Below are 25,632 nucleotides of genomic sequence, written 5' to 3'. Positions count from 1 at the left end.
CAAATTATGGGAACTCAGTACCTGCTTCTAAGGCCATACCACCCTTCCCCCAACCTGGAAGTCCCCCAGCTCCTCTGAGCCCTTGCTTTGCCTTAGGATTTAGAATTTTAGCAAACATAGTGAAATCTTGATCCGACACAATAAAAGAGGAAATGAGGGTAGAGTCAGAGCACTGTCTCCCCCCCCCGCCCCCACCCGCCGCAATCCTCCTTGCTTTCTTAAGCCAGTTTAGGAAAAACTGGATTATGGGGACGAGAGGAGGAATTTCCCTGAAGCTCTCTGCCTGCCCCCATTCCTTTCAATAGGAACTGGGCTTGGGGCCAGCTGTGCTTGCAGGGCTCCCGGCAGCTGTGCTAGGGCAAGAGGCACGGACAGTCGAGGTAATAGGGGAGAGGTACTGCCAGGATTTCTTATACACTGGGGAAGGCAGATTCAGCCTGGATGCCTGGGATCCCCATCCAGAGTGGGTGGAAGCTGTGGGAGCCAGAAGGAGGCTCTGGTCCTAGCTAAACAACCTAGCCTTCCCCCATCTTCCCATATCCAACTAGGTCTATCCTCCAAGGCAAGCAGTTTATTGTTCTGCCCCACTGACCTGTCTCTTTGTCTCCCTACTGCGTCCATGTACATCTTTCCATTGTCCAACCACTTTCCCCATGTACCCCAGGCTCCGTGAGTGCCACACTGTGGGGAGGGGGTGGGGGCCATCATGTCATCGTATCAGAAGGAACTGGAGAAATACAGAGACATAGATGAAGATGAGATCCTAAGGACCTTGAGCCCTGAGGAGCTAGAGCAGCTGGACTGCGAGCTACAGGAGATGGACCCCGAGGTAGGGGCTCTAGCACAGGGTACCAGGGGCAGTCCCCAGGCATTTGGGAAGGGTGTGGGGCCCTGGGTGACTGAGACCAGGGCTATCTACAGGGACTGGAGTCCCAAGAGGGTCAGGGGAATGGTGTCTGGAGATGTTTTAGGGAGACTTGGAGGTGCCCCAGGTCAGAGAGGAGGTCTGACTTGCTCCCCAAAACTCATCCCTAAGAACATGCTCCTGCCAGCTGGACTAAGACAACGTGACCAGACAAAGAAGAGCCCAACGGGGCCGCTGGACCGAGAGGCCCTTTTGCAGTACCTGGAACAGCAGGCACTAGAGGTCAAAGAGCGTGATGACTTGGTTCCCTACACAGGCGAGAAGAAGGGTATGGAGACCCTAACATCCATGCCTCCCAGAACCCAAATTGTTGTCTCTCAAATGTCCCCTCCAGCTTCCCTCTCACCTTCCAGCTCCTAGCTGCCCAGGGACTCAGCTGCCTACACCTGCATGCCAGCTTACACTCTTCAGCTCTTAGAAGAGATCAAGGGGACCCAGGAGTCCTGAGCTTGTAGAGAACTCAGGCTTTATAGTGGCTCCTAGTAACCCAGCATTCCACCTCCTGGAGAAGGAAAGGAATCTGGAGGCCAGGATCTTAGGAGAAATGACCTGTACCTGAACCATCCTCATCTCCCCATCAGGGAAACCCTATATTCAGCCCAAGAGAGAAATTCCAGCCCAGGAGCAGATCACTCTGGAGCCTGAGCTGGAGGAGGCACTGGCCCATGCCACAGATGCTGAGATGTGTGATATAGCAGGTGGGCAGCTGTGGGAAGTTGAGGAGTTGGGAAGATCTGGGGCAGGGGCTCCTAACCATGGCATGGGGCTAGCGGGGAAGGCCCTGAACCAGGATGTGGACGTTTTGAGACAGCCTCAGGCAGTGGTTTTAAATTTTTCTTACTTGTTTATGTATGTATTCACTCATCTTTAAATTTAATAAGTTAACAACTCTAGGGCAATTTTACAGGAATTATAAAGCAAAACTATTCTGGCTGAAAACAGGAGGGTCTCCCTGACAGACTCCCTCACCCTGTAGTGTCTCCTTAGGGATCTTCCCTTAGCCCTGTCTCAATGTTTTAAAAACCACTGCCTTAACGCAGTTTAATGGAAGGGACCCCTGGGACCAAGGGAGAGTGGAAGAGGTCAGCCTTCAAAAATGCAACAGATTCAGAATGAGGTCGGTGGGGGACCTGGAACAAGTCCATTTCTCTCATTCCCTGTCTCCCCTCTGCTTACTCTCTCCAGCCATTCTGGGCATGTACACACTGATGAGCAACAAGCAATACTATGATGCTATCTGCAGCGGAGAAATCTGCAACACTGAAGGCATTAGCAGTAAGTGTGTTTGGGAGCATGGCGCCCAGGGCTCTTGGCAGGCAGTCCCAGAGTCTGAGCAAAGGTAGCAACGGGTGAAACAGGTGAATCAGGGAGAGGACATGATGCATGTCATGAGAACCAATGGGGAGAAGATTGTGGGGGACATGTTGGGGTTTCCTTCCTGCCCTCACCCACCAGGTGTGGTGCAGCCTGACAAGTATAAGCCAGTGCCAGATGAGCCCCCAAATCCCACAAACATTGAGGAGATACTGAAGAGTGTTCGAAGCAATGACAAGGAGCTGGAGGAGGTGAACCTCAATAATATCCAGGTATCTGGCCCCCATCCTCTAAGCAATAACACTGGGATAACTCTGCTGACATATGTGAGTCCCCTAGCCCACCATCTCCTATTCCCCTTTGATAGGACATCCCGATACCCATGCTAACTGAGCTGTGTGAAGCAATGAAGACAAATACCCATGTCCGGAGCTTCAGTCTGGTGGCCACAAGGAGTGGTGACCCCGTTGCCAGTGTAAGGCTAGCTGACATCCCTAGCCCTCTCCCTGCACCCTGACATGCCCCGCTGGCAGGGCTGACATAAAGGGTTGTGCTGGGGGTGCTGTTCCCATCATGCTCTCTTAGGGGAGCCCTGCTGGAGACTCCTACCCTCAGTCCTATGACTCACTGCTCTGAAATCCTCAGCTCATCTTCCTGAAGAGCCACAACCCTCCTACCCACGCCAACTCCACTGCGCACTTAATCTCCCTGCTTTCCTTGCTACCTACTCCCACACCTGCCTCCCTCAAGCCCCACCCACAGCTCAAGGACTCTTCTCCAGGAGCTGTGTTTCCCTCTTGCTCCTGTTCTTTCTCTCCTCAGTCATCTGTGAAACTGTCCCCTAACCCTAACCCAAGTTCCTACTACCCAGGCGGTGGCTGACATGTTGCGTGAGAATCGTAGCCTCCAGAGCCTGAACATTGAATCCAACTTCATTAGCAGCACAGGGCTCATGGCTGTGCTGAAGGCAGTTCGGGAGAATGCCACACTCACTGAGCTCCGCGTAGACAACCAGGTCAGCATTCCCTTCCCATCTCCTGGTCTTTGCAGTCAGCTAATACTCATTGAGCCTCCTCCCTGAGGCAGCCACTGGGGCAGGATCTCATCTGATCTTGTTTGAACTCTCCTCTTCTTTGTCCCTATGAGGGGAGCCAAGGCAGCACCTCTTATCACCCACTCCGGAGAAACAAGCCTCTTTGACCTCCCAAAGGGTCGGTGGTCTAGGACAGTGAACAAGCCAGACAGGGTTGGTGACAGCTTCCATCTCTCCTTCCCCCAGCGCCAGTGGCCTGGCGACGCAGTGGAGATGGAGATGGCCACCGTGCTTGAACAGTGCCCCTCCATTGTCCGCTTTGGCTACCACTTTACACAGCAGGGGCCACGAACTCGGGCAGCCCAGGCCATGACCCGGAACAATGAACTGCGTGAGTAGCTGCAGAGGTGGTGTGTGGGGGAGAGGGCACGTAGCTGCAGAAGCTGGTGGATGCTCCTGAAAGCTGACTTAGTGACTAACAGCCTGGGGTGCTGCCAAAGTGACTCACATGAGAAGCTCAAACCCCACAGGTGATCCGAAAGTAGACAGAAAAGCACCTCTGCCCAAATATACCAGGAAAGAGGCAGAGGGAAGCTACAAATACCTGTTTGGGGGAATGGTATTTTTATTTGCTGCGTTGTTTCTTATTTTGTTAATGTGAGGGGGGAAGGGCATGTTTGGTGGCCTAAGACATTACCTCTTTATGAGTCTGGCCAAGGAACTAGAAAGAGCACCTTTGCAGGAAGCAAGAGATGGAATAATGACTTGTGTTTACTCTTCTTCCTTTACAGGTCGCCAGCAAAAGAAGAGATAACACTACCCTTCCCTTTACCAACTAGAGCTCGGAGCCCTGAAAGCTTAAATCCTCATCTTGTAAATAAAAGCCCTTCTGTCCGCTCTGCCTGCCTCCTTCCTTCGGCTTTGGGGTGGAAATCTTGGCGCTAACCCCCAAGGGTTACTGCCAGTTCATCAGGGGATTATTTATACTCTGGGGATCAGCAGGCAGGGAGGTTCAGGTTACCAGCAGGAGGTGGGGGAGCTCCCTCCCTTGGTGTTCCCCATAACCCTTCCAATGCCTTTAGTCTCTTCTACTTTCACAGGGTGGCCAGCCCTGGCCCTGTTTCTTGACATGTCCAGCCCCTCCCCCCGAACGCCTACCCACAACCCCCATGTTATTTGAAGGAGGAAAGGACTTTGAGTGGAGGTGGAGAAGAAGGCAGAAAACATGAAGGGCAAAAATCTCCTTCTGACAGACTTATTAATAGGGCACCGGGCTGCATGCAGCTGACGCTTGGCATGACTTTGGTAGAAGGTGGGGGAGGGGTTAGAAGTATGGGGAGCTGTGTACATTGCAGAGAAGAATTGGCTGGGCTGAGAAGGAACAATTCTGAAATCCTGAAACAAGGAGCCAGACTCAAAGAAAGTTAGGCTCCCAGCACCCACTGTAGTTTATTTGTGAACTGAACGGGGAAAGAGGGTGTCAGTCCAAGGGGAGATCAGGGGGTTCCTCTTCATCAGAGTCAAACTCAACATTTTCATCTTTTACCCATCGACCTCGTCCATCTGGGATCCATCCAGAGCTGGAAACATCAGAAAAAAGAGAATTGGTTAGGAAAGGAAGTTTATCAAGAAATTAGTGGAGATAAGTAAAAACACTTGAAAAGCTTTGAAAAAAGGAGGGTCAGAGAGAAAAGGGGAAATCTGAGGAAAGTGATTCTGCATACTCACCTTCGAAGGGTGAGGTAATGATCCAGGGCCCGTTTTCTTGTGGGGCTCATAGGTGCAGGGGATGAGACAGTTGCTGACTCCTTGGTCTGTGAGCCAGCCTCAGGCTCAGGTTCTCTACTGATCTTCCCACCTTGGGGTTCAACCTCTGGGGGTGGCAAAGGGGAATGAGAGACAGAGGGACGAAGGGCTTCTGGTCTGGGTAGAGAAGAATCAAAGTCTATAAAAGCAGTAAAGGAAAGGGCCAAATCTCCTGTGACTCCCAACCCCTTAAAGCAGTGCTTCCTAAAACTGTGTTCTTCAAGATATTAATAAGCGTTGTGCATAAAAAGGATTTTGGAATCCAGTGAATTTAGGAAAGGCTAAGTTAACTTTTTAAAGGTTTTTTTTTTATCTTAAGACTTTGTAGACCCCTTAAAATACACTAATATTACTATTCTTCAAATAGGATTACAAAGCACCACTTCCCAAACTTTTTTCTTAATTACAAGACTCTTTTTCCTGAAATACAAGTTAACACCTCCAGAACACTAGTATTCCTCAGATTACAATTAGGAAAACAATCACTTTAGAGCCATCTATCTCCTGTCTCCCTATCTCTGGCTTTCCCACCCCACACACCTGTACTTCCGGCGGCAGCAACTGTTATAGTGAGGAGCTCTGTGCAGAGCATTCTGGGTGATAAGTCGAGTCTGGGTTAACAGAGGAGCCTGGCATGGAGATGGGAGACAGAATCAGAGCCTTCGGAGCTAGAAAGAAGCCCAAGCCCTTCAAGCCTAGGGTGTGCAGCACAGTTCTGCCTGGAACACAACCTCCCCACTCTGATTACCTCCACTTTGGTCTCTTCCCTCCTTAGTTCATTCTGCTCTCTTGGATTCTGCTCCATGCCCTTTCCTGGCTGCTTCTTGCCATAGAAAAGCTGCAGGCCTGAGGAGGAAGGGGAAGATAATTAAAAGCAGAGCACCAAGGGTGGTCTGAAGAGATTTTAAGGGTTTATTCTCCATCCTCTGTCTTCTCCCAAACTTACTGGACAGATGCTTCTTGCCTGCACGGTGGGCAGTCAGCATGGCCAGAGTGTCCAGTACAGGTCGATGGGGACATATGGCACAAGCAAAGCTGGGGAGGAGGAAAGAAGAAGATAATTGGCCCCAGAGTAGCGGAGTCTCGGCCATAGGTCCCACCCCGTCCTAGCACTCCTTTCCAAAGTCTCCCAATGTCCACCAACCACATCCCTGTCGCTCACTCCTAGCTAAAGAATCTTAGATACTCCCGCTCTCCTCCTTAATAACAAAAGTTTATTAGGCATCCCTGGTGGCACAGTGGTTGAGAGTCCGCCTGCCAATGCAGGGGACACGGGTTCGAGCCCTGGTCCAGGAAGATCCCACATGCCGCAGAGCAACTAAGCCCGTGCGTCACAACCACTGAGCCTGCGCTCTAGAGCCCACGAGCCACAACTACTGAAGCCCGCGCACTTAGAGTCTGTGCTCCGCAACGAGAAGCCACCACAGTGAGAAGACCGCGCACCGCAACGAAGAGTAAGCCCCGCTCTCCGCAACTAGAGAAAGCCCGTGGGCAGCAACAAAGACCCAACGCAGCCAAAAAAAAAAATTTTATTGAGCCTCTAACCGCAGAACCCTTAGGCTTGATCCACTCCTCGCCCTCACCGTCCATCCCGTAGCATCAGTGCCTCATCCTCTGGGATATAACTAGCCAGCAGATCCCCAACTCTTCGTTTCTGCAGGAGATAGGGGAAGAAGTCCGGACGGGATAAAAGTGAAATGATAGGGACGAGGACTCAAAGGGAATAAAGACCATGGGGCGAGCAGAGATCTGGGGCGAAGAAAGGGTCAACAGCAGCTCTAGTCGTCTGGCTCCCTCCGCACCACCCCCCACCAGTTGTTGTCACGGCAACAAAACAGCTCCTTCACATCCTTCAGAGGGCAGGTGAAGCTGCTCCAGACGCTCTTCTCTCGCGCTTACTTTGAGCACGTTGAGTTGACTCCAATCATCCCCTTCCCTCTTGAAAGACATCACGACTGTGAGCCCCAGGAACGATCAATTCTACGGCTCTGCCTTCGGCACTCCTTTCAGGCCACCGTAGCGAGAGTGGGACTGCTACCTTCCTTCCTTTCCTGTCTCTTTCCGGTTGGCCCCCTTACTTCCGGGGACGCTCTTCCACGCATGCACTGCGCGATCCCGGAAGCTCGCCCCTTGCCTGCGGATGGGGACTGCATTTCCTATGGTGCCCTGCGACCCCGCCGGCGCGGAGCCTTTAGGGAAATGAAGTCTTTTTTTCAAAGAACTTGCCGCCGGCCTGGATACAGGCCCCTGCATCTTGACAGATTCGAGGGTTTGGAGGGACAAGAACCTAGATGTGGAGCCCGAATTTGAGGGTGTGACTAATTTGATGTGGAGGGTACCTTTGAGGATCTCTGAGGGGAAAGTGTGCTGTAGACTCTCGCTTTCATCACGCGCTTCTCCTGCGGCCACAGCCCACCTGGGGTGGGCCTGATTTGTCCCGACCCTAGCCGGCCCACCCCGGGACGGGGCGGAGTCGGGGTGTTGAGGGGCCGGGAGGTCGGGCTGCCGGACCTAGGGGCAAACTGAGCTGAGTGTTGAGGAGGTTGTCTAGAATTCAAAGGTCAGAGGTCAATGTCGCGAGTTGTCGTGGGGAATCGAAAGTCGGAGGGGTGCTAAGGAGAGACTCAGGTAGAGACTGAATAGTCGGAGTACAGATTGGTGGGAAAGGGGCTTGGAGGGAGGAGAAGCGAGGGCTGTGAGGTCGCGTAGTGCCGGGGGAGGCGGGGAGACTTAGGACAGAAGACTGAAGGGGAAAGGAATCCTCTAAGTCTTAGAGACCCCGGGCCCGTCACTATTGGTCACTTAGACAGGCCTCCCGCAGTTGCAACCCCAGTTGTCCGCAGGGTGAGGAGATGGCTTCTCCCTCTAGACAGGCCCCCCTTGGCGGGTCAGGACTGCTTCAAGGGAGCCGGGCTCGTTCTTATGGAAGCCTGGTGCAGTCTGCCTGCTCCCCGGTGAGGGAAAGACGCCTGGAGCATCAGTTGGCGCCCGGAGACACCCTGGCTGGACTAGCACTCAAATACGGGGTGACGGTGAGTCTAACAGGATTGGGACGCAGACACCCACTTAAAAGAGACTTATTTCTCATGAGTAGGTAGTGGCCCTCTAGGCAACTTCCCCTGAAATTTTCTTAATTGTGTTTAAATTAACTAATTTTGATAAATTAATTGTGGTGTAAGTCTGGTCCACCTTTGTCTTTTGGTTTGTGTTCCCATCGCAGTGTTGCACTGTCTGGTTGGGACAAATCCTGTCCCACTATCCCAGTGGAGGGGAGCAACTCCTATTTATTATGCCAGTCACTATACTAAAGACTTTACATCTATTAGCCCATTTGATCCTCACATCCCTGTCAAGCACACAATTATTGTCCCCTTTTTACAGATGAAGAAACCGAGACTTAGATTGGTTAACCAGTTTGACCAAGGTCAAATAACTAAAGTGTTGAAGTGAAAATTCAAACAGGTCTGTCTGACTCCAAAGCTTGTACTGTTAACCACATAGCAACACTAATTGAGAGTGATTAAACATTTACAGCAAACAGTGGAGAGCTAGTTTTTAGTCCTAAGTTCCCTACGTGCCTGTCTGTTCTTGTTCTTTTTTCTCCTCAATGCTCTGCCCTCTTCTTTTCTGGAAGGTGGCCTCCTTGGTACAAAACAGGTACTCTCTATGCCAAGCATTTCAGCTCCTGCATAGGGTGTATTTGGTAGATGTAAAAATACATTGTTTTAAAGTTGATAAAGGTGGTTTTTTTTTTTCCATATCCTGTTGAATTTAGTCAATATTTTAATGCTTGGTATGTTTAAAGCACTGTGGTAACCACCTTGGGAGACAGAAACATAAATAAAGTGTATAGTTGCTGTCCTCATGAATTTACAGTCTAGTGAGATATGGACAGGGACACAAATAATGATTGTAGGTGACAGAATGTGGTGAGTTCGTAGAGGTGTTAACAAAGAGGGGGAAGTCAGGAAAGAAGACTGATTTTTATTTGGAAGGGGACATCAGTGCAGATTTTAAGGGAGCCATCGCAATGGGCCTTGAAAGAGTTGGACATTCTTTCCTCTATGCTCCTCTCTATAAACCTATGTAATCCAGTGGTTTACACCTTTTACATCTTTGTCTTTCCGGTAGCCTGTACTCTCTTTAAGGGACAGAACTATTTCCTTTCAATTTTATATCTCTAGAGCCTGGCATAGTCCCCAGCACATAAAAGCTTAATAGATGTTTTTTGAATGAATGAAATTATGGCTACGATTTCCACACATGGAGATTTGGGAGTATAGTAAAGTGAACATTTCAAGTAGAGGGATGACCTAAACAAAGGAAGTAGATGTGAAAGTACTGAGCAGTGCTTTCATCCCAGCAGAGGCTCAGAGGCCATGCAATGAAGGAAACTGTGCTGCTAGTGAATCAACAATTTTTTTTTGAGGTTTTCTTACAGCCCTGTACCTTTCTGAGTACAGAAAACCTCTGTAGTCTAGTGAAGAAGAGTTTTAGGTTCTGGCCTCGTTCTGCTGCTTACTAGCTGAGTGACTGAATAGTCAATCACTTCCCCTGTTTGGGGCCTCAGTTTCTTATCATTTGTAAAATGAGGAAGATGTATTAAATTTAAAACTTAGATAAATCAAAACAAACAAAAAAAAACTTAGATAAATCAATTACCTAAGTTATTACCTACCTGTCATTTAAGGAACACTTAGTATGTGCCAAGCGCTATATATTATCTCATATTTCTCTGTAAATCTTTAAGAGGTAGATGTAACTATTTCTATTTAAAGGTAAGGAATATCACTGTGTTGTACATCTGAAACTAATAAAATATTTTAAGTCAGTTATACTTCAATAAAAATAAAATTTTAAAGATAAGGAGACTGAAGCTTAGAGAGATAATTTGCCATAGACTAAATACAACTAGTCTAATTAGTAGAGCTAAGATTCAGACCAGGTTGTCTCATTCTAAAATCCTCACTTTGAATTGCTCTATTAAACTAACTAGGGCCTCCCTGGTGGCGCACTGGTTGAGAGTCCGCCTGCCAATGCAGGGGACACGGGTTCGTGCCCCGGTCTGGGAAGATCCCACATGTCGCGGAGCGGCTGGGCCCGTGAGCCATGGCCGCTGAGCCTGCGTGTCCGGAGCCTGTGCTCCGCAACGCGAGAGGCCACGGCAGTGAGAGGCCCGCGTACCGCAAAAAAAAAAAAAAAAAAAAAAACTAACTAGATTCTAATGACCTTTCTAGCTCTTGGCTCAATGGAAATGGAACAATGTCCCCTTATATGGTACTGCTAGGAAATAATAAAAGCAACAGAAAAGGACCTAGGATATTATCGAGACAAAAGAGACCTAGGATATTATCTAGGCAAAATAAAATGAATAGCATCAAAGCACTTGGCGAAGAAAAAGTACAAAACTGCAAGCCATTTTTAACTTTTTTTTATTGTTAGATCAATCCAATTTTATTTTTAAATTCATTATAGCATAAGATTTTATAAGTCAACTTTATTATAGTAGTCTTGCCCTAGAGTGGAAACAGCTTTGATATTTGACAGATATAAGAATTATGATTTCCCAAACTGGTGCCATTATGGGATGAATTTTTAGTAAAACTGGCTGCCTGGCCTTGAATAATAAAATACTGACATACTGTGTCTGTGGTTCCTATATTTTATTATCTAGTTTATTTACTCATAAAGCATTAATGAGCCTCTGCTGTGTGCCAAGTTTGTGCAATGCTGAAGAGTGCCTTAGGCATACAGAGACGGCAAGTCACCAACCCTGCCCTTAAAGGACTCACAGTTTGAGCAAGACAAATATGCAAAGAGATGAATAACAATATAATAGGGTAGGTATTATTACAGCAATATTTACAGTATGCATTGGGAGCCCTGAAGAAGATAACACAAAGGGAATGATAGTTGATGAGAAGTTTTCCAGGCAGAGAAGGGAGTAGTGGAGAAACATTCCAGGCAGATAAAGACACAAAAAGGTGAAAGATCATGAAATGTTGGAAGAAAAATAAAAAGTTCAGGATGGCAAAATGTATAAGTGGCAGAAGAAGGGAGGTGTGGGTGGACTTCCTATGAGAGCTAGATTGAGAATGCCCTTGAATGCTAATTTGGATATTTTTTTTGGCCGCACCACGTGGCTTGTGAGATCTTAGTTCCCCGACCAGGGATCGAACGCGGGCCCTGTGAGTGAACGTGCTGAGTCCTAACCACTGGACTGCCAGAGAAGTCCTGCTAATTTGGATTCTATCTCTGAGCCAATGGGGAGCCATAGAAGGTTTATAAGCAAGGTAGTGGGTTGGGGCTTTCCTGGTGGTGCAGTGGTTAAGAATCCACCTGCCAATGCAGGGGACACGGGTTCGAGCCCTGGTCCGGGAAGATCCCACGTGCCACAGAGCAGCTAAGCCCGTGCGCCACAACTACTGAGCCTGTAGTTGTGCGCCACAACTACTGAGCCACAACTCTAGAGCCTGAGCTGCTCTAGAGCCCACGAGTTACAACTACTGAGCCTGCGTGCTGCAACTACTGAAGCCCGCGTGCCTAGAGCCCATGCTCCACAACAAGAGAAGCCACCACAGTGAGAAGAGTTCACGCACTGCAGTGAAGAGTAGCTCCCGCTCACCACAACTAGAGAAAGCCTGCGCACAGCAACGAAGACCCAACACAGCCAAAAATAAATAAATTTATGGAAAACAAAACAAAAACTGTTACAGTACCCAGATGAGAAATATTAAGAGTCTGTTCTAAGTCAATGGCAGTGAATGTGAAGATGAGACCAGATGTGAGAGATTTTTACAGCATTTTTGTTGACCTGTTAGGTCTGGATCATGAAAGAAAAGTATGAGTTAAGGATGACATTGATATTTCTACCTTGGGAGGCAGGTAGATAGAGATGGTGATATCAGTCACTATGTTCAGTGATGAATAAATAAGTACTAAATAAATATTTGATCAGTGAAATTATTAATATAATAAGAAAAGCATTCCTGGAAGGAGTAAAAAGACCTAGAATTCTAGTTTTATCTCTGTCAGTAACTTGCTAGGCAAGTAATTTAACCTTTCTGAACCTCAGTTCCTTCATCTTTGACAGTAGTTAAAGGGACCCCCTAGGGGTCCCTAAGACGCTGTAGGGATCCACAAGGTCAAAACAATTTTCATGGTAATAATAACAAGACTTTATTTGTCTTTTTTATTCTCATGAGTGTACTGTTTTCCAGAGGCTACGTGACATGTGTTACTGCAGCAGATGCATGTAGAGGCAGCTATGAGAATCCTGTTGTCTTCCATTAAGTCGGACATTAAAGTGATTTACAAAAATGTAAAACAGTGCCTCTGTTCTTGCTACATGTTTGTTGTTTTTGTTTTGGAAAATATAGTTATTTTTCATCAAAATATTTATGTTAATATGTAATGGAAGTGTTTTTAAATTTTTTCAGTTTTAATTTTATAATACTTTAAATATTGATAGATGTGATCAACATAAGTAAAAGCTTTTTTCCTCAATAATTTTTTTAAATATAAAGGGGCCCTAGGACCAAAAAGTATGAAAGCTGCTGATCAATTAAAAAAAATAGGGATAATATCAGCCCACTGTAGTTTTGGTTGTTATAGGGTCAGATAAGACTTTGTACAATCACTTTAAAAAGCATGAGGTGCTATACAAATATAAGATGGATTGTTATTACTGTCATTAACTGTGGTGACTTTTTTTTAAAGATGGAACAGATTAAGCGTGCAAACCGCCTTTATACTAATGACTCGATCTTCCTGAAGAAAACCCTCTACATCCCCATCCTGACAGAGCCCAGAGACCTGTTCAATGGTTTGGATTCTGAGGAAGAGAAGGATGGAGAGGAAGAGGTACAGCCAAGTAAGGATGAAGTTGGGCCACACTCAGCTGAGAGGAAGAAACAAGAGACAGGTTCGGGACGTGCCAATGGTGAAGCCCTTCCTACAGCTGGCCAGGAGCCCCCCATTCACGACCTCTCTGCCTCTGATTTCCTTAAGAAGCTTGATTCACAGATCAGCTTGTCAAAGAAGGCTGCTGCCCAGAAGCTGAAAAAGGGAGAAAGTGGGTGAGTCTTGAATGGGTCCTTTTTTTTTTTATATAAATTTTTTTTTCTATTTCTTTTTTTTAAAATTTATTTTTATTTTATTTATTTATTTTGGGCTGCAATGGGTCTTCATTGCTGCACGCGGGCCCTCCTCTCCAGTTGCAGCGAGCAGGGGCCACTCTTCACTGCAATGCGCAGGCCTCTCACTGCGGCAGCCTCTCCCGTTGCGGAGCACAGGCTCTAGGCGCATGGGCCTCAGTAGTTGTGGCACGTGGGCTCAGTAGTTGTGGCTTGTGGGCTCTAGAGCACAGGCTCAGTAGTTTGGCACACGGGCTTAGTTGCTCCGTGGCATGTGGGATCCTCGAACCCGTGCCTCCTGCCTTGGCAGGCGGACTCCCAACCACTGTGCCACCAGGGAAGTTTGAATGGATTCTTTTAAGTCCATCCATAGACTCTCTGTTCCCCCAACCATACCTGACCAGACACAAAGTAAGTAATTCCAGTGTCAGCAGAAGCAAGGTGAAACCTTTCCCTCAGGTGGCCGCAAGACAATGAGCAGAGCCTATGGCTGCTGGAATGGGTAGAGGCACTGGGTAATGGTTCTGTGTTCTCAGTGGAGTGAAATAGTTGACTGTTCTTACTGCTCTGATGGTCCATGAAGGAGCATTAGGATTAGGATTTATCCAGAGGGTACTGAGACTCCATCTTAAGGCAACCAGCTCATGAATATTAGAGAAGGACAGCTTCCCACGTACTTCTTCGCTCAGCCTAGTCTCAGCCTCTTCCCTTGATCTGTCGCTCTTTCCCCCTTTCCTCACCTGCAGGATACCTGGGGAGGATTCAGGTCTTCACCTGAGCTCTCCTCGGATGCAGCAACGAGCAGTCCTAGGTCCTGTGCCGCTGACCCGGACCTCTCGGACCCGGACACTTCGGGACCAGGAGGATGAAATCTTCAAACTCTGATGTCTCCAGAACTGATTGAGAGAAGCCAGATGTTGAAGGAGCAACTTGAGGGAGAGAGGAGCCTGAGGTGAGGCTCAGGAACATGGCCTCCCAGCCCACCTCCCTTACTCCTGCCATCTTCTGAGCCTACTTGTCCGTCAGGAGTTCCTTGGTCTGGAGCAGTTCTATTGGCAAGGGTAGGGGATGGGAAATAGACCCCTTCTCAGTTCTGGGGCTGAATCTAGAGTTGTCCTTTAGATTCAAAAGGCTCTTTTAACATCCCTGCTGCCTTTCCCATCCCTTTCACCATTCCTTGGCCTTAGAGCAGGGAGGCAGGGACTCTCACAGCCCCGAACTTCCTCCCCATCTCCAACTATGTTACCTAATTTATTTGGTGCTATATTGAAGTATTATTTATTTGCTATATCTTATTCTTTCCCAGTATTAGCTGAAAAATGGGATTGCTATAGCCCTGGGATGAGGGGAACCCAGGAACAGTAAGTGAGCCAGTGACTCCTGGCCCACCTTCCCCACCTTCTTAGCCAGCCATGTTATTGAGAACGGGCAATCAGTGATCTAGCCCTGCTGCAGGGAATGGCAGACTGTGCCTCGCCCCCAATCTCAAATGGAAGAATTTGGGCTCAGTCTTGACTAACCAGGTCACTATAACTTTTTCACAACTCTTGCTCTGAGAAAAAAACAGCTATGTAGGGTCCTGAACTCTCCATGCCACCAGGTCACCCTTCTAATCTGCTCCTCTGTTCAGCCTGTGTGAGGCTAAGGGATGGAAGAAGATTGCCGTGGAGTTTGAAGAGGAGGACAGTTGTGGGAGTCTTTTTTCTTATATCCTCTCCCGACCAGAGCCTATTGATCTATGTCTTGCTCCTCACTGCATATTTATTTGCAATTTGTAGCACTGATCTGCGGTACAGTTTTTTTTGAGTTTCTTAAACAGAAGAAGTAGGCAAGGGAACCCCGGTGATGCTGGAAATATGCCTCAGTCTCCTGTATGGAAATGGTGAGAGGTGAGATGAGTGGTGTTTATATACCTCTTTCCTCTGTGATGATCATAAGATACAAGAAGCTGGAGAGATTAAACATTGAGCCCTGTGTATGTTTTAATAGTTTTATTTCCTCTGTGAGACTCTCCCCTGCCCTAGCCCCTTCTTCCTGCCCTCTGGAGCAGAGTCTCTGGTATCTGTCCAGACTCCGCCTAGAACTGAAGGTCTAGGATATCTCTAAAGGCTCCCTGCGCCGCCTGTCTTTAGTGTCCCCAGAGGAGTGAGATGGGCTACGCCCTCTTCCCCTGGTTCTGAGGGGAGGGGGCTTCCCTGTTTGAAAGGTCCCTTGTGGGGAAAATTGAGATCCAAGTTTCGCTTCATCTTTTTCAGGCAGCTTTGTTTCCTGTCTTGGGGCTGGAGTAGGAGAGAGGCCTCAACCCTCAGCATTGCTTCTTCTCCACCAGCAGTTGGGCATGGGGTGGTCTCAGAGTCACAGGCACTCTTGGGAAAGACTGAAACCTGAGGGTTGAAAAGCATTAGTGCAGATGAGCAGGGTTAGAAAGCCCATTATCTTTTTTTCTCAGTCAGCCATTTTGCCAAGAAGGAACGTGCCAGGGTCAGGGTTCTCAGAGCTTCCCCTCATCCAGCAGCTTCCTGAGCCCATCACAGATCTTGCCAAGGTGCTGAGTGTAGTCAGGCCCATAGAGGGCCGTGAGCAGGCCTGGGTCAGAGAAGTGATCAAACACGTGGCGGATGCGGCCATGTGACTTGGGTGTGAGGTGGCGCTCCACCAGTTCCAGCAGCACATCCCGGCACTCGGTCAGCAGGCCGGCCAGCACAGCAGCCTCAAAGGTGAAGTCCACCTCGCCGAAGCTGAGTGCGGTCATGGCGCCCTGCCGCAGCTTCTGGCGAAAGCGGGTAGCCAAGGCCAGCTCGCTGGGGCTGAAGCAGCCACTGCGGTGCAGCACGGCCACCTTGACGGCCACCTTGATCAGGTCCTTGATAACCCGCTGGGCCTGGGGCCTGCTGTGTGTGTATTCTTTGGACACACGGTAGAGCTCATCTAGCACCTCGCTGCTCGTCTCATCAACGAAGAGATGAGCCACAGATCGACCTGCCATCTTACTCAGCAGCTTCTTCTCTGCTTGCAGCGCCAGACTCTTTGAACTGAAGGACTCCATGATTCCTAGGGAAGGGTTAGATGGGAGGGTATGTGGTCGTCACTAGAAGAAAGGCCACAGGCTTCCTTAGAGAGAAATGGCTTTTCCCCTTTCTGTCTCTTTGGTTTCTATCTCATTTTCATCTTTATTTGTCATCTTTCTCCCCCTGGGCCCCCTCAGTCCTCTGTGCTTTGTTTCCATTTTTTCTCCTTTTGTACTGTAGGAAATCATGATCTCTAAAACCAGAGGAGCAGTAATAGCTTTGGCTGGAGGAATGAGGGCACACCGGACGCTAGCGCACCGCAAGTTAAGACCTCAGGGGAAGTAGGCTGTTGCTATTACAGTGGAGAAGATAAAGCTTACCTGGCAGATAGTTCTCACAGCTGCCATTTTTGGACACTGCCTGGGTACCGTACATCTATGAGGTGTAGGTATTACTATCCTTGTTTTACAGCTGAGCAAACTGAAGCTTACGTTAAATAATTTACCCAAGGTCAAACACAACTGTTTTTCTGACTCCAAAAGCCCATGTCAGCTAGTGTGCTGTACTGCCTTTAAAGACGTGAGAAATATAGGGGTCCTGGGAGTCCTGACAAAAATAATAATGAACATTTATTGAGAACCTATTATGTGCCAAGTGCTTTATCTCAGTTTTCCCAACCCTTTGTAAGGTAGGTATCCCCAATTTGCAACGAGAAAAATGAAACTAAGAAAAATTAAGCAACTTGGCTAAAGTCATTAGCAAATGGTAAAAGCGGGCTTTGAACCATATAATCCAAAGAAGCCTCCTTCCCTTGGAATGCGCTCAATGAGGTTGAAGCACACTGAGGAATCATGAAAAACAAGCACCTCAAGACAGTCCTAGAGGTCTCAGGTCCTCTGCTGGGACTGTGCTGAGGACCTCCTGGTGGCACATCAGCTGCAAGTATCCAGGGCGCTCTCCCCATGGTCCTCGCCTGTGGTGGTTCTGCTTGTTTTGCTTCTTACTTCCCCCTCCCCTGCTCTGCAGGATGTGGCTCTGACCGCAGTGAGGAGCAGCCTTGCCCTCTCCCCCCAAACGAAATAGGAGTCTGAAGAAGCAGGGGAAATGGGTAACTGGGAGGAGGGGTGGTTCTCCCCCAGCTGAATCGGTCCAGTGGGAATCTGGAACCTTGCTCTGCTCCCGGCTTTGCCTGGGGCTTTCTGGACCACGCTGTACATCCGGAAGAGGAGATTGCTCCATGTGAGCCTTCCTTCCTCCTTGGCCTTCCTGCTACCCAGCTCTCCACTGCCCCTGTTGCCATCTCACGTTTTGTCCACTGTCCTCTCCCCGTCTCCGTGTTTCAGCCTCCTGTTTTCTCTTGTCTGAGTCCTGCCCTGTGGCCCTCTGGCCATGCTCTCCTGCTGGCCCCTACATCTACCTCCATGTCTCCTAAGATCTCCTTGCACCTCTCAGTAGTCTGTCACATACCCTTATCCACCGCCATCCCTCAGCCCTGCCCCCACCCAAACCAAACCATGTCTTACTGAGGCTGCCTGGCCCCAGGAAGAACTGAGCTGGACCTCCCCACTGGGGGCTCAAGAATTCTATCAAATGAGAGTCTCACAATATGGAAAGCTCAGGCTGACAGAGCTAGGACTCTTCTGCCACCATCACCCCTAAAGCCTACCCTTCTGTCATTGCCTGGTCCCTCACCTGCTGCGCCCTGGGTGCCAGTCTTGCCTTGGATGTTCCGGGAGAGCTGACAGAATGGAGAAGCTCCTAAGTGAGAGGCCCTTTGGCCTGGCCCCACCCCTAAGCCCCGCCTACCTACTCTGTGCTCAACCTCCCTTCATCACACTGTCACCAAGAAGGTCTATGACACCGACAGCCTCCTAGAAATAAAAGGTCAAAAGGAATAGCACTCTGTAGGAAATAGTCTTGATTCTTTGAGGTGAGGAAGAGGAATTGTACATCTCCTGCTCCCAAGTTGTCTACCTCTTTCTATCCTTGCTGCCCAGTTCCTTGAGATCTTGTTCTCCTTATATGTCTGTGGTAATGGGGAAAATGTTAAGTACAGATTGCTGGGATGGGGGGTCCGTGGGGAAAGTTGTGAAGATTGAACTGAGCTTAGACTGGAGACACCAGAGGCAAGTTAGAGATCAGGAGGTCGGAGTGTGTCCCTGGAGTCTCCAGGGGTGGGTGGCGCTGTGGGGAGACATTACCACGAGCATACGCTTTCAGCGTCTGGCTGGGTAAGGGGGTTCCCACCCTTAATACTTAAGAGAGACGAAGGTGCTGGGGTCAGGGCTGCCGAACTAGGTATGACCAGCAGGTGTCAGCACATCATTGAACCACTAGAGGCAGCGCTCTCACTGTGCTTTATAGCTGCTAACACGTTATGAATGAAGGTAGTGCTCACTTCAGCAGCACATATACTAATCTCACCCCAGTCAGAATGGCCATCCTCAAAAGATCTACAAACAAGAAATGCTGGGAAAAAAAAAATGCTGGAGAGGGTGTGGAGAAAAGGGAACCCTCTTGCACTGTTGGTGGGAATGTAAGTTGATACCGCCACTATGGAGGAGAGTATGGAGGTTCCTTAAAAAACTAAAAATAGAACTACCATACGACCCAGCAATCCCACTCCTGGGCATATACCCTGAGAAAACCGTAATTCAAAAAGAGTCATATACCACAATGTTCATTGCAGCTCTATTTACAATAGCCAGGACATGGAAGCTACCTAAGTGTCCATCGACAGATGAATAGATAAAGAAGATGTGGCACATATATACAATGGAATATTACTCAGCCATAAAAAGAAACAAAATTGAGTTATTTGTAGAGAGGTGGACAGACCTAGAGTCTGTCATACAGAGTGAAGTAAGTCAGAAAGAGAAAAACAAATACCATATGCTAACACATATATATGGAATCTAAAAAAAAAAGAAAAAGAAAAAAATGGTCATGAAGAACCTAGGGGCAGGACAGGAATAAAGACACAGACCTACTAGAGAATGGACTTGAGGACACTGGGAGGGGGAAGGGTAAGCTGGGACAAAGTGAGAGAGTGGCATGGACATATATACACTACCAAATGTAAAATAGATAGCTAGTGGGAAGCAGCGCATAGCACAGGGAGATCAGCTCAGGGCTTTGTGATCACCTAGAGAGGTGGGATAGGGAGGGTGGGAGGGAGACGCAAGAGGGAGGAGATATGGGGATATATGTATATGTATAGCTGATTCACTTTGTTATAAAGCAGAAACTAACACACCATTGTAAAGCAATTATACTACAATAAAGATGTTAAAAAAAAAAGAATGAAGGTAAGGGACTTCCCTGGTGGCACAGTGGTTAAGAATCCACCTGCCAATGCAGGGGACACGGGTTTGAGCCCTGGTTCGGGAAGATCCCACATGTCGTGGAGCAACTAAGCCCACGAGCCACAACTACTGAGCCCGCGTTCCACAGCTACTGAAGCCCAAGCGCCTAGAGCCCATGCTCGGCAACAAGAAAAGCCACCTCAACAAGAAAAGCCACCGCAATAAGCCGGTGCACCGCAATGAGAAGCCAGTGCACCGCAATGAACAGTAGCCCTCACTCGCCGCAACTAGAGAAAGCCCATGTGCAGCAATGAAGACCCAATGCAGCCAAAAATAAATAAATGTATAAAAAGAAGTTTTTTTTTTTTAAAGAAAGAATCTTACAGGGACTTCGCTGGCAGTCCAGTGGTTAAGACTCCGCGCTTCCAAAAAAAAAGACCCCATGCTTCCAACGCAGAGGGTGCAGGTTCAGTTCTGGTCAGGGAACTAAGATCTCACATGCCTCGCTAGCTAACACCCCACATGCGCACACGGCCAAAAAAAAAAAAAAAAAAGAGAAATGTGCTTACATTTATCTCCCAGCCTGGTCAGGGAGATAAATGTAAGCACACATAACTGTAATACAAGTCAAATGATGTCATTAGCTGTAACAGAAGTTTAAGGAATTATGAGAGTAAAGAGAAATTTAGATTATTTCTAATAGGAGGGCTGAAGAGGTGGACTTAGAAGGATGGATTTAACTACTTACTAGGCAGAGTGTGGAAGAAATGCTTCTGCTTCCCAGATAATGGAGATAAGCATAAGCCATAGAGCAAACAATGATAATACAGGGCATGTTCAGGAAGTGGTGATTTATTCTGTATGACTGGAGCATAGGTTGTTTGAAAAAAAGTGAAGAAGGAAAAAGACCAGATCATGAAAGGCTTTAAGGGAGTTGCTCAACACTTCAGACTTTTGCTGTAGACAGTAGGGAGACATTAAAGGTTTTTGATCGGGGGAGTGAAATCATTAGCCCAGTGGGACTAGGTTAGAGGCTTCAGTGAAATTTTAGCTGAGGAAAGGGCATGCTTAAAAGGAAGTGATCACTGGTATAGCTTGCTTAAGCACAGTATGAGAACCAGTGAGAGACCTTGAGAGCTGGTGGTTTTATAAGAAGTTCTAACAGAAAGGGAAGAATTGGAACATTGTCCAGTTGTGAAAAGTTGAAGAGTAAAGATTGAAGTTCAGAAGTGGAGGCAGTCAGCATACCAGTGACTCCAAAACCATTGGTTCTCCTCCTTGGAGACAGTGATTGGGTCTTGGCTCCTTTCTTATTCCCACCTCTCTCAGCCCAGGTTCCAGAGCTGAGGGTCCTTGATACAACTTGGATTGGGAAATGTTAACAACTCCTTTAAGGAGTATGGTGGTAAAGGGATGAAGAGAAATGGAAAGGTAGCTTAAGGGAATGGGAAACTGGATTGACAGAGGGACTATTTTTAACTTGGAGTTCAAGGCCATTTGTAGGCTGAAAGGAAGGAGCCAGTGGACAGGGAGACTTAGAAAATGCAAAGGAGAGGTAATGTTTTTGGAGCAAGGTGTGGGGGCAGATGGAAAAGAATGGACTGCGAGCTCAGGGGAGGGAAGCAAGAGGAAAGAACTGGAGCTGGCATTTGTTGGGTGCACTCTGCTAGATGTTATATAAGTATCTCACTTCATCCTCTGATACCTCTATGAACTAAATGTCACTATCTCCTTTTCGCTGATGAAAAAGACTGAGGCTTAAAGAGGTTAGATAACCTGTTCCCAAATTAGAGAGCTAATAAATGGCAGACTGAGGACTTGTGTGATTTCCAAGCCTATGTTTTTTCTGACAACTACCTCACAAGGTTAGGAGGTAATAACTTCAACCTTATAATGAATGTGGCAGCATTCTATTCCTATACGCTCTATTAATTCACTGATCACACACTCAGGGAACAATAGTAGGTGGCACTACCAAAATCACAGGAAAAGTAAAAGTCCTTTTTGAAAGAAATATATAATCTAATTGGATAATAAAAGAGGAATTAATGTACAAGAAGATGCAAATACAGTAATACCTTCTGAATCCAGAATTCTGCTACCAGCTCCTTACCTGTTTACCTCTCCAGCTTTGCCTTATACTCTGCTCTAGCTGTGTTGTAATCCTCTCAGCTCCTCCAATATGCATCATGGTTGGCTTCTCTCTCTCCCTCACCTTCTCCCTCTTCTTGTACTCTAGACTTTCCCACTTCTTGTGTCTCTGCCTGGAACTTTCTTCCCATGGATACCTCTGCCATGCCTGGTTAATTCCTACCCATCCTTCAGGTCTCAGCTGGAAAGTCATCGGAAGCCATCATGACTGTGAAGCCATCGTGACTCCCTAAACTACACAGCACCCCTGTATTCCATAGTCCTGTAGAACCTCATACCTCCCTTATCATGATAATTACTCTTTATTGTAATTTGTGATTTTAGTAACTGCCTCCCTACTAGGCTGTAAACTCCATAAGGGCAGGGGTTATACTTTAGTGCCTGGCACTACTGTGCTCAATAAATGTTTGCTGAAAGAAGAAATTCAAAACACATCCAATAACCAGGAGATAAGGGGGAAATGGTAGCAACATAACAGTCACAGGCAATAATGTTCATTTGTTTCACTCATGGGGAAGTCTTTCTTTTATTTTCTCTTAATCAATACCCATTTCTAGTAATCTTCTCTGAACCCACAGCATATAATTAGTAGCAAGTTAAAAGAGGAAAGAGGAGCTTTTAGAAGCAAGAACACTGATAACAATGAGAATTAACACAAATAACAAGGGAAGAGAAGGAAAACAAAAAAGCCGACAATTGAAAATTGCAGCGTTTCTGGCCGTGTGGAGGAGGAGCAAACAGTCTTAACTATATATATTCTAGACTCTGGGGTCCTCACTGTTCACCTGGACAATTAAGTTCACAGTGCTTCCTCTGAGCAAGCAAAAATCTGGTTAAATGATGTCTTGAATGTGTGAAACACTTTGAGATTTACAAAACATTTCACCTACGTTATCTTACTTCATCTCATGAAGTAAGCAGGCAGGTAAAGTGTCCACTCACAGGTGAGAGACTCTGCCTTAGAGATAAAGCGGTTTATCTTACAAGGTCAGTCAGGGTCTTAATGAATCCTAGTTGTGGTCTTTCCACTATATAATCCACAGGAAATTAACAACATCTTTTTGAATAATCCTTATTTGAAACAGTTAACATGAAAATGTTTTGCACTTAATTTGGTAAAATCAAACTATCTGGAAAAATACTCAGAATGGAACATTCCTATGTTTCTGCTCAGCTGAGGTTTTACCATGGTTAGGACCAGTACTCCCGTATCAGTTCAGAAAGAAAAAGTTCAGTGTGATTTGAAGCAGTTAAGCAAGACTTCAGCCTGACATAGCTGGAGGTAGCGTTCATCTTTGGTGCATTTATTTCTTCCTCTATTTACTATATGCCAGGCATTATGACTTAAGTGCTGGGAATACAAAGATAAGAGACAAGCTTCCTGTCCTTAGACTAAGTGGTAAGTACCTATGGACAATCCAAATGGAAGTATCCAATAAGCAATTATAAAGTGAGTTTAGAGCTCAGGAGAAAGACTGAGATTGAATATCTATAAAGTTTATGGGGAGCCACATATAAATAGTTACTGTAACTGTTGGTGCAGATTATCTTGACCAGTGAGGGTATGTAGAGCAAGAAGAGGTAGCTAAGGACATGACCTAGGAAACACCAACATTTAAGGAGAGGTCAGAAAGGCTGAGAAAGAGAGGCCACATCAATAGAAGTGAAGCCATTCATTCATTTAAAAAATGTATCTATTAAGTCCCTAGTCTTTGTTGAAAGAAAGAGGGACTCAGGAGCCAAAAGAGGAGAGTATTTCAAGGAAGGAAGGGTCAACAGGGCCAAATGCCATAAAGAGGGCCAAAGGATAAAGACTGAAGAGCTGTTCATTGACTGTGACAAGGAGGTCATTAGTGGCCTGGATGAGAACAATCTCAATGGAGTGATGGGGGGCCAAAACGAAAATGATTGAGAAGTGATTGAGAAGGGAAAAATGGGTACAGCAAGAATAGATGACTCTACAAATTTAGCTGTGAAGGAAAGAGAGAAATTGAGTGTTGACTAAATTACAGGCAAGGATTAAGAGAAAGTTTAGAATTTTTTTTTCGTTTGATCATGGGAGATATTTGAGCATGTTTATATGCAGAAGGGAAGATGTCAGTAGAAAAGGAGAGATTAGAAATAAAGGAAGGAGAAAGTATTTGAAGACATGTGGCATAAAGCACCTAAGTAGGAGCTATAGAGTCAGATTTGTTCAACCAATGTGTTACTAGTTAATAGCTGCAATGTGCCAGGCACTGTGCTGACTGCAAAGGATAACTGCAGTGAGAGAGACTAGACTGCTGGGCCCTGTGTGAATGGAGCTTACAGTAAAGCCGAAAGGTGAACCTTAGACAAGCAGTACAGACGCCCCACCTGCTGGGATGAGAGAGATGTGAGAATGCTCTAGAGGGCAAAGTGTGGGTAGGATGCTCACTTTATTATCTCTATTTTTCTCTGAAGATGGATGTGGGTTCTGCTAAGATGAGCAAGGAAGCTGTGAGGAAAGGAACTTGAGAAAGGATTTCACACAGCTACTTGTAGGGGTTAGGAGAGGGTAATTTTCCAAGCTTGGAGATCCTGAGTTTATTAAAGGCTCCAATCTGTGGGACTGTGATTTTCTCCAGAAGACCCTGGGGAGTAGGATTTGTCCTTTGAAACAGCTCTAAGGCTCTTCCATTTCTTTCCATACCCAATGCCACTATCCTTGTCTCACTGCCTCTCTCCCCTCATACTTGAACCTTCCTGTTTTCTCACCAGAAGGTCTCCTTATCTTGCTAAAATAAAGCATTTTGACAGTAACACCTTTATTCAAGAACTCGAAATTATGTCCTTTTCCTATCAAATTTTTTAACCTATTCACGTTGGTATTCCAGGCCTTCCATAGTTTGTCTCCCTCTTCCCCTGTCCTCTGCTTCTAACTAGTACCTCTCTTACATATCAATCACACAGGCCCTTTTGCTATCCATGCTTCAGGCTCCATGTTTACCAAGTAAAAGCTTTTGCTGAAAGTATCTTCTTTGGAAGATTTTCTCCTTTCTTTTGCACCAAGCCAACTCCCACCAAAGCTCTCCCTGCCTCTGTGATAAAATGTATCCAACATCTTTCCCTGCAGTTATTATGAAGAGCACTTATTGTCTTTTCTTTCATTTATGAATTATATTCAATGTAGCTTTGGGGGGGGCTTTTTTTTTTAAGACTTGGTATTGTTTTTTTTTTAAATTTACTTTTGGCTGCATTGGGTCTTCATTGGTGCACACAGGCTTTCTCTAGATGTGGCGAGTGGGGGCTACTCCTTGTTGTGGTGCATTGGCTTCTCATTGCATTGGCTTTTCTTGTTGTGGAGCACAGGCATGGGCTTCAGTAGTTGTGGCACAACGGCTCAGTAGTTGCGGCGCACAGGCTTAGTTGCTCCACGGCATGTGGGATCTTCCCAGACTAGGGCTCGAACCAGTGTCCCCTGCATTGGCAGGCAGATTCTTAACCACTGCACCACCAGGGAAGTCCCTTGGTGTTGCTTTTTAATCATTTAGTACATGTAAGTCTTGTTTTAGTTCAAATAGATGGTCATTTTCTTAAAGACTGGGACTATATCCCACAGTGGGTTGTATTTGAAGTAAGTGCTTAATATGTATTGGATTGAATTGAGATTTTAGTTGGTCCCTAAAACTTTAAATGAGTTATACCTTAATCCCCATTCACTAATCTATTCAATAAGCACATATTTTAATATCTAAGCCCTGTGCTAGGAGCTGGGGACATTTCTTTCAATCTCTGAGTGCCTCTATATTTTGAGGTGTCTTTCTCCCAAAAACCTCTTTCCAGCCTTTAAAACAGCCCCGACTGACCACTGAATTACATTGGACCCAAGACCCCCCTGCAGTTAACTTTGTGTAAGTATTGTTCCATTGTTTCTGATTCTGTTTATCTCATTGGTTCACCTTCCATTTCTGTCTCTGTGATTGTGTGTGTATAT

General features: G+C 46.7%; 4 protein-coding genes across 4 annotated transcripts; 2 read left to right on the top strand and 2 right to left on the bottom strand.

Annotated features, from left to right (window-relative positions):
- The first annotated feature begins 706 nt into the window (after positions 1–706).
- On the top strand, positions 707–4,377 carry TMOD4 (tropomodulin 4). The gene is made up of 9 exons (XM_060007232.1): positions 707–829; positions 1,037–1,193; positions 1,507–1,623; positions 2,111–2,200; positions 2,381–2,511; positions 2,607–2,714; positions 3,111–3,254; positions 3,519–3,663; positions 4,064–4,377. The coding sequence occupies exons 1-9, from the start codon at positions 707–709 to the stop codon at positions 4,084–4,086; spliced, it is 1,038 nt and encodes a 345-aa protein (XP_059863215.1). The 3' UTR covers positions 4,087–4,377.
- Positions 4,378–4,698: 321 nt separating this feature from the next.
- On the bottom strand, positions 4,699–7,137 carry SCNM1 (sodium channel modifier 1). The gene is made up of 7 exons (XM_060007219.1): positions 6,978–7,137; positions 6,662–6,732; positions 6,025–6,113; positions 5,827–5,924; positions 5,619–5,707; positions 5,001–5,195; positions 4,699–4,852 (listed from the first exon to the last, which is right to left on the bottom strand). Exons 1-7 carry the CDS (start codon positions 7,026–7,028, stop codon positions 4,753–4,755), a joined length of 693 nt encoding a protein of 230 aa, XP_059863202.1. The 5' UTR covers positions 7,029–7,137; the 3' UTR covers positions 4,699–4,752.
- A 178-nt stretch (positions 7,138–7,315) lies between these two features.
- LYSMD1 (LysM domain containing 1) lies at positions 7,316–15,183 on the top strand. The gene is made up of 3 exons (XM_060007210.1): positions 7,316–8,110; positions 12,798–13,156; positions 13,960–15,183. Exons 1-3 carry the CDS (start codon positions 7,931–7,933, stop codon positions 14,096–14,098), a joined length of 678 nt encoding a protein of 225 aa, XP_059863193.1. The 5' UTR covers positions 7,316–7,930; the 3' UTR covers positions 14,099–15,183.
- A 521-nt stretch (positions 15,184–15,704) lies between these two features.
- Positions 15,705–16,259, bottom strand: TNFAIP8L2 (TNF alpha induced protein 8 like 2). The gene has a single exon (XM_060007204.1). The coding sequence runs from the start codon at positions 16,257–16,259 to the stop codon at positions 15,705–15,707; it is 555 nt and encodes a 184-aa protein (XP_059863187.1).
- Between the last annotated feature and the right edge of the window lie 9,373 nt (positions 16,260–25,632).

Source organism: Delphinus delphis, chromosome 1 (assembly GCF_949987515.2).
Source record: "Delphinus delphis chromosome 1, mDelDel1.2, whole genome shotgun sequence".
In the NCBI taxonomy this organism is placed as follows: Eukaryota; Metazoa; Chordata; class Mammalia; order Artiodactyla; family Delphinidae; genus Delphinus; species Delphinus delphis.
Note: the sequence above shows the minus strand (reverse complement) of the source record. Positions and strands in the feature narration are given on the sequence as shown.

What these genes read in the sequence shown, in the direction of transcription:
- LYSMD1 (XM_060007210.1), top strand. Translation starts at nt 7,931, where the DNA reads ATGGCTTCTCCCTCTAGACAGGCCCCCCTTGGCGGGTCAGGACTGCTT. An exon ending in CACTCAAATACGGGGTGACG is followed by an intron (nt 8,111 to 12,797) that starts GTGAGTCTAACA and finishes TTTTTTTTAAAG; the next exon opens with ATGGAACAGATTAAGCGTGC. An exon ending in CTGAAAAAGGGAGAAAGTGG is followed by an intron (nt 13,157 to 13,959) that starts GTGAGTCTTGAA and finishes CCTCACCTGCAG; the next exon opens with GATACCTGGGGAGGATTCAG.
- TNFAIP8L2 (XM_060007204.1), bottom strand. Translation starts at nt 16,259, where the DNA reads ATGGAGTCCTTCAGTTCAAAGAGTCTGGCGCTGCAAGCAGAGAAGAAG.
- TMOD4 (XM_060007232.1), top strand. Translation starts at nt 707, where the DNA reads ATGTCATCGTATCAGAAGGAACTGGAGAAATACAGAGACATAGATGAA. An exon ending in CTACACAGGCGAGAAGAAGG is followed by an intron (nt 1,194 to 1,506) that starts GTATGGAGACCC and finishes TCTCCCCATCAG; the next exon opens with GGAAACCCTATATTCAGCCC. An exon ending in GACCCGGAACAATGAACTGC is followed by an intron (nt 3,664 to 4,063) that starts GTGAGTAGCTGC and finishes CTTCCTTTACAG; the next exon opens with GTCGCCAGCAAAAGAAGAGA.
- SCNM1 (XM_060007219.1), bottom strand. Translation starts at nt 7,028, where the DNA reads ATGTCTTTCAAGAGGGAAGGGGATGATTGGAGTCAACTCAACGTGCTC. An exon ending in AGGCAAGAAGCATCTGTCCA is followed by an intron (nt 5,925 to 6,024) that starts GTAAGTTTGGGA and finishes CTTCCTCCTCAG; the next exon opens with GCCTGCAGCTTTTCTATGGC. An exon ending in TGCTGCCGCCGGAAGTACAG is followed by an intron (nt 5,196 to 5,618) that starts GTGTGTGGGGTG and finishes TTCTCTACCCAG; the next exon opens with ACCAGAAGCCCTTCGTCCCT.